Below are 7,548 nucleotides of genomic sequence, written 5' to 3'. Positions count from 1 at the left end.
ACCGGTACTAAAGGTGCTGGAGGGGCCCCGGACTGACAACATCCTGCCACCACTCACTTTAGTACCGGTCCGTGGCACGAACCGGTGCTAAAGGTCGGCCACGAACCGGTACTAATGAAAGCGGCTGGCTAGCCGTTCGAACCGACACTAATGCACACATTAGTGCCGGCTCAAAAGCAAACCGGCACTAATGTGCTTGACATTTGACCCTTTTTCTACTAGTGGTAGCCACCGGCCACCCCAGCCTCTGAAGACGTGTCCACTAACTTCTCCGCGACATCGCACATCTTCAAGAAGATGAACCCAAGCCTGGGAGCTCTCTAACGTGCCACCAAGGTGGCCGCCGCCGTCGCTACCGGCCACCTCCGGCCACGCCACCGCCACCATTGGACGTGCCGTGCTACGGTCGATCCAGCGCGCCCATCCGCGCGTCGTGGGGATGCCTGGGATGCAATCCCGCGGCAGCTCCGCCGCTTCGGCCATTGTCGGCGCTAATCACCCCCTCTGCCACTGTCAACCGGGCCCCGCCTCGTTAATTAACTAAAATGCTAACTAATGTTACACTGACAAGGCCCAACACCCTTTAATTATTTTCCTTTTAAATTAGCCCAATGATTAAGTCCACTGTCTATTATCACAGGTGGGGCCCCCTCCACTGTTTTAGTGGATAAGACCAGCCCAGTCAGCTGCTGACCCAGCCGCTGGCCCCCCGTCAGGATCAAATGCACTCTACTGGGTACACCTCTGTGTACCCCTAGCAAATAGTGTTTAATAATTTTCGAATTTAATTTAAATCCAGAAATTCCAGAAAATGTTTAAATCTTTGAAGATTCATATAAAATAATTTGTAACTCGAATGAAAATAATTTATATACGGAAGTTGCTCAGAAAAATGTGACGAATTCGAATATGCTATCCACTAATCTGTCACATGCTTCTAACATTATGAACATGGAAACTTCCCCTCTGTTTTATCTAACCGATAACCGCCGAAAGCTGGGAAAACATCCTGTTTTCCCGCTTCATTTGTATCGTGTAGCACTGTGTTTGGTCACCATTAGCACAACATATTCCATGTCATGCATCGTGATGCATTTGATTGATTTATATTTATTGTTTCTTCCCCCTCTTCTCTTCGGTAGACCCCGAGACTGACGCTGCTCTCGGGTATGACTACACACCTGACGTCCAGCCTCTTTCCGCAGAGCTTCCAGGCAAGCAAAACCCCCTTGATCATTCCTTCTCTCTCATGCTTGCATTAGATTTTGCTATTGTTGTTCGTTTGTTCCTAATCTGATGTATAACCTGCTTTTGTAACTTGCTATTTTTACCTTACCTGTTATCCTATATGCTTACTATAGGTTGGTTAGAGATCCATCAGTGACCCCTCACATTGTCCCTGTTGCCCCCCATCATCGCTGATGACTCGATCAACGTGATCGACGTCCAGAGCCCGACACATCGCCGACACCCCCTTACTTGTACGACTCTGCAGAGCTACAATGGAGTGCTGAGGGTGATACCTCGTAACGCACTCCTGATGATAACTTTGTAGTGTAGCTAATTAGTCGTGATCTACGGAGGGCGATTCATCCGTCACCACTAGCGATAACGACTCTGTCGTGCAACACCTCAAGTGTGAACCATCGAGGGTGATTCCTCCAAGATCGCCTTGCCGGTTACATCATATGGAATCCATCGAGGGTGATTCCCCAAATTCCCTTTGATGTTATGGGCACACGGTTACTTTGACATTAGCCCAAAACCATGTTGAAGTTGGGTCGGCCCCGAGGGGTACCCGCGAGAGAAATTTGAAGTCGGGTTGACCGTGAGGGTACCCACGAGTGATGTGGAGTCAGGTTAACCTGGAGGGTACCCGCGAGATAATTACGCGGCACAGCTGGGCATTCTTAGCACTTGCCGTAAGTCCGGGAGACGGGGCGACGGGACCACAGATCGTGGATCATGGATCGTCTCCACACCCTCCCAAGTCACTAATGCGTTTGGATATGTGATCCGAGTAGGCCTCTGGCCTTTTCGCACTAACCACCACGCGGGAATAAGTATGGTCACTTGGTGTCATACGATTCTCCGAAAGCTCTTCGGAGGTTAGCAATTGAGGGAGGCGCGCCCGGTTGGACAGTAACTACCCGTGCTTGTATAAGGGGGTGGGTCTGCTCTAGGCCGCGTACGCAACATGCAGGAGTTAAAATGGCGATGGGCCTAAGACTCCTATGCGCTTAGGATGTTGACCGGCGTGATGGCCTCTCTGTTGAGCCTAGGTAGGACTACACTGTGTCGATCAGCCGAGGCCGGGCATGACCCAGGAAAGTGTGTTTGGTCGGAGTTAATCGAGCGTGTTGGGTAAGTTTGTGCACCCTTGCAGGGAAGTATATGTATTCGAATAGCCGTATCCGCGGTAACGGACGCTCGGAGTTGTATCCTGATCTATACAACTAGAACTGGATACTGGAGACACTAAATGGATATGATGGCTCCGAGTTTGCTTTCTCGCAGTGAGTCGAGGAAGGATCTCTAGGCATTGATACTACAATATACTTGTTACTTTATATATGCAAATCTGCACACTTCTAATGCTGCAAGATGCTTCAAGATGCTAGTCTTCGATAGGCTAGGCCTTCCGTTCTATTCTGGCATTTCTATAGCTTAGACCAAATATATAGCCCCATTTCTTTGATACCAATGCATGCTTAGCATAGATCTGATGTAAGTCTTGCGAGTACTTTGGATGAGTACTCACAGTTGCTTTGCTACCTCTTTTCCCCTCTACCCGATTGCTGCGATCAGATGACGGAGCCCAGGAACCAGTTGATCGCGATGACGACTACTACTGCCTCGACGGAGCCTACTACTACGTGGATACCGCCGACGACCAGGAGTAGTTAGGAGGCTCCCAGGCAGGAGGCCTGCGCCTTTTCGATCAGTTGTCTTTGTTTTGCTAGCCTTCTTAAGGCAGACTTGTTTACTTATGTTAGTACTCAGATATTGTTGCTTTCACTTACTCTTGTGTATTCGAGCCCTCGAGGCCCCTGGCTTGTAATATAAAGCTTGTATTATTTTATTTGTGTCTAGAGTTGTGTTGTGATATCTTCCCGTGAGTCTCTGATCTTGATCGTGCACATTTGCGTGTATGATTAATGCACGATTAAGTTGGGGCGTCACACCCACGCTGGCCCACCCGACCCCATATATATTCGTCCCCATCCCGTCGGCAAACCAAACCATAGCCACTCCACTCCGCCACTCAAGCTCCCGTCCGGCGATCTCCGGCCTTTTCTGGCATGGCGGGCAGCGGATCTGAGTCCTGCACCTCCATATCTGTTGAACCTGAGCTCTTACGCGGCCCCGAGGTGGAGATGGCTTGCGCTCCGCCGCTCCCGGTAGAAGGTCGTCTGACGGCAGCGCTTGGACTCCTTGCATCGGGAATCCATTGCGTCCACCCAAATGGCGCATGGATCCGCCGCTAGGTGTGCCATCGCTGCCTCACCGGAGGCGGTGCGGTTCATCTGGCGTCCAAATGCGGTGGCGGACATGCAAACCCTCCCTTGGAGCGCCAAGGCGGAGGACGCACCATGGGCATCGTCTGACGCAAACATGGTGTGGCATGCCCACCGTGCGAGGCAGCAGGTGCGGGAGGCGGTGACAGCCCTCGCGGCGATGGATGTTGGCAAGGCGGAGTCGCATTTTCCGGCACCTCGTATGGTGCACCAGTCCTGGCGCCCCAACCGCATCATGGTGGATATCTCTGGCTCATCCCTAGATGGATCCATCATTGATCTTACGTCCACTGGCACCGTCAGGGTTGTGGGCTCCGACGAGGAAGAGTAGGGCATGGGAGATGGCGGCGCCTTGACAGCGTGTTTGGCAGCTTGAGGGAAAAGGCATGGGAATTTTTAAGTGGGAGTTAGCTGAGAGATTAGACATGGGAAGTGGACTATTAGTCCCAATCCCTCGTTTGGTTTGGGGGTGGGAGTTAGTCGTGAGAATCTTGTTTCCGCAGCTTGCGGGATGGGAGCAACGAACATGGCGATTGCATTTTTCTCTCTCATTTCCCATTCCCTCCTCCAATTACCAGGGCCCCCCGTGGGAAGAGATAAGTGGGAGTTTGACCGGCAACTCCCTTTCCCCGTCCATCATCAATTCCCCTGTCCTCCAGTCAAACAAAGGGAATTTAAACCCCACGCCCGCCTAATTCCCATTCCCTAATACTACTTCCCCCGAAACAAACAGGCTGTGAGTCTCTTAAGATGGCTCGTGTCCCATGTCCTACTCTACCTCGCCGATGACCGGGCCAACACTCTGGGGACCCCAGCCGGCCGCCGGATATGGCCACGGCGGAGCCGGACGAGCTCCTCTTAAGATTAGCTTTACGTTGCATGTAATAGTATGGATTGAGGTTTCTAATTTGAGGTATCCGGTTGTGGAATGGATTATTTGAGCCGTGACCGGTCACTGTTCGCAGACGCGCCCGGGCTTGTCCGCAGGTGTTTGAGGTGTCGGATTTGCCAAGTCCAGCTGTAGACGCTCTTAGAGCATCTCCAACGCTGACCTGCAAAACGGACAATGCATCCGTCTACGGATAGGGTGACCAGTCCATGGGCACGGATGCAGGAACCGATCATCCAAAGCTATTCACATATATTTGAAACTGTCTTTCAAAAGATCGGATGAAGTTCATCTAAACCAGATGATTTTTATCCAAATCAGGGAAAACATTTACATTTCGGGTGGTTTTCATTAAAAGGGGGGGGGGGGGGAGGGGGACCGAAACCTAGCCTATAGCGCCGTCTGTCATCCAAGTCCTTGATGTTCTCTTTAGATGCCCGCGTCCTCTATATGTCCTCTCCGTCAGCGGTGGTGATAAGACCCGTGAAGTGAATGTGTGGTCGCTGGCAAGGAAGAGTAGAACATAGGAGACGGACCGGCCCATTTAGAAGTCAATCCCCCGCCGGCTACCATGCCCTACTCATCCTCAGAGGAGTCCGTCACCTGTCCGTCGCCGGTGGACGTGAGATCGATGATGGACGAGGACGGTCTGGCACTCTCCTCGTGCGCCCAAAAGTTCGTCGGCGGTGCGTACGAAGCGCAGCTTGCGGGTTGGGCTGGGCGTTCAGTTTTAATGGTTAATACGGTTTGGTTTATTCGGTTATATTTTATTTTGGTTTTGAAGAAATTGCCACGGAAATAAGTATACAAAATTCATACACCAAACCATATTAACAGAAATATATCAGTTCGGTTTCTTCGGTTGACCGAAAAACCGAAGTACATGCACGTATCAGTCGAAGTGTCATGACTAATGAGAAGGCGTGGCTTTTGTACAGAATGCACAAAATAATTAGTTCTATGAGCGCATACACATACACTTGGTGGAAGGATTCACTAGCTTTTCATTAGCCGTGCATGCAAAAGAATAGTAAATGTTCCAATGGATTAAATTAATCACTAGTATAGTGATACGTATTAGCATGGCTTTACGACACTACTTATATTAAGAGATTAGATCTTTTTGTAGAATGCATCGAGACACAAGAACTTTTTTGAACAGCGAGACGCCAGAACTTGAGAACGCCAGTAGCGAAGTACTAACTTTGAGCGGCCGGCGAGCCAGCTAGATGTGGCAGCAATTGTACATTACGAAGTAGTAGATTTTTCAGAAAAATAGATAATTTGTTTTTGAGCAGTAAACCACACTTTATTGATTAATGTTAAGGTTTACAGGACTAATTAGGGGATCACGGGGATCACCTAGCCACACATGGCGTCCAACATCTAATGAACTCGAGAATTTTGCTAAGCTGTGCGCTTCCCAGTTCAAAGCCTGACCTTCGAATTTGATATCACATGTGGAGAACTCCCTTGACCGTATCACAATTTCTTTGACAATGGCTGAATATCTTCCTTCAGTGCCTTTGCTAATATCTGCTACCACCGATTTTGAATCACAAGCGACGACAATTCTGTCCTCCATAAGATCAGGGGCTAATGAAAGAGCTTCCCTGCAAGCCAAAGACTCAAGTGTAGCCGCGTCGTTAATACCTTCAAAGACCATTGCCGATGAGCCGAAGAAGGTACCATTATTGTGTCTGCAAACCGCTGCTGCTGCCCCTCGTTCTCCATTCCTCGAGAATCCACCATCAACATTGATCTTAACAAAGCCTTCACCTGGAGGTCTCCAGATCTGGTGAGAAGTGCTCCCGGCCATGGCCGCTCGCACCCTCTCACCCCGGGGTCTCTCCGTGTTCTGTAAAGACTCCAGCTCGGCTATGAAACTGACTATGAAAGAATGAGTTGCATGTGGACTCTGCAGGTTACCTTCATGAATCGACTTCCGCCTTGCCGTCCAGATTGCCCAAAGTGTGACAAACAGCTCTGTAAGTTTTTTGTGGGATAAACTCTCAATCATAGCGAATATCCAGCTCTTGGCGTTCGGCTCCCTAGTGGTCTCCACATGATCAACAATATCCCCATCAGCTAGAGCCCACACACGCCTTGATGCTGAGCACTCCATCAGAGAGTGCCGCCATGAATCTTGTGCACCACATAGTTGGCAATTCTCAGTGTCAGCCATGTTTCTGCTATGACGAACGTCCTCTGTGGGGATAGAACATCTAGCAAGTCTCCACAAAAAATTCTTGATTTTTTCGGGTACCCCAACAGACCATAGCGAGGACCACTCCCTTGCTTCTTCTTCATAGTTTGATCTCCCGACATTGTTTTGCACCCACCCACCAAAGGTCAAGTTCTTCTCTTGGTTGGGGCTTCAAAACATGATTTGGACGCTCTGCAAAAAACATGATTTCGACGGTGAATAGATTGGAGAAGAGGTGTAAACATCGAGCTAGTTCGCCAAAAGAGGAGAAACGAAGGATAAGAATAACATGCTGGTGTAAACATTTGTGCTACGAACAACTTGCTATTTCCTTGTTGTTCTTCCCTGCCCTTTTATGTTTCTGCTCCGGTGCTCCCCCCGGGCTGAACGCGAGGGGGGAAAACACAAGGACAGCCAGGATGAACCAAAAATGGTTCGGAACGAGGGGCACGATCGTATTTTTTGCCCCTGCGTATAGCCGTCGAGGAGCCCTGGGAAGCCCGTACGGCCCGGTTAGATCGTATGCCTGGCCATATACGTATTCATATACACCCGGGCGTTTTGTTTTCACGTGCAACCGCCCGCGGCCGTGGGGCAGCACGTGTCCATGGGAACATGCGAAAACTGTCGCATCATATAAATGTGGAGGGGAACAACCTCCAGCCGCATCGCCCACTATTTCCGCCCGCCGCATCATCTCCCTCTCCTCTCCCTCCCATCTCCCACCGCATCCTCTCACACCGCGTCGTCTCCCTCTCCCTCACCGCATCCTCTCCATCACCTGCATCGCCATGGAGGACGGACGACGCGAGCGCCCCGATTGGGGCGCGGATCTGGTGGCGCTGGCGCAGCAGGTCGCGGCGCCCGCAGCGGTGCAGGGCGATGCTGGCGTCCAGGGCGGTGCAGCAGATGTTGCAGATCTGGAGAAGGTGGAG

At 50.6% G+C, this 7,548-nt stretch overlaps 1 protein-coding gene across 1 annotated transcript; it reads right to left on the bottom strand.

Annotated features, from left to right (window-relative positions):
• Positions 1-5,716: 5,716 nt before the first annotated feature.
• On the bottom strand, positions 5,717-6,592 carry LOC141026643 (uncharacterized). Its single transcript, XM_073503482.1, has one exon. It carries the CDS (start codon positions 6,590-6,592, stop codon positions 5,717-5,719), a length of 876 nt encoding a protein of 291 aa, XP_073359583.1.
• Positions 6,593-7,548: the final 956 nt, after the last annotated feature.

Source organism: Aegilops tauschii, chromosome 1 (assembly GCF_002575655.3).
Source record: "Aegilops tauschii subsp. strangulata cultivar AL8/78 chromosome 1, Aet v6.0, whole genome shotgun sequence".
NCBI classification, from domain to species: domain Eukaryota; kingdom Viridiplantae; phylum Streptophyta; class Magnoliopsida; order Poales; family Poaceae; genus Aegilops; species Aegilops tauschii.
This window is presented reverse-complemented; position numbering and strand designations above follow the sequence as displayed.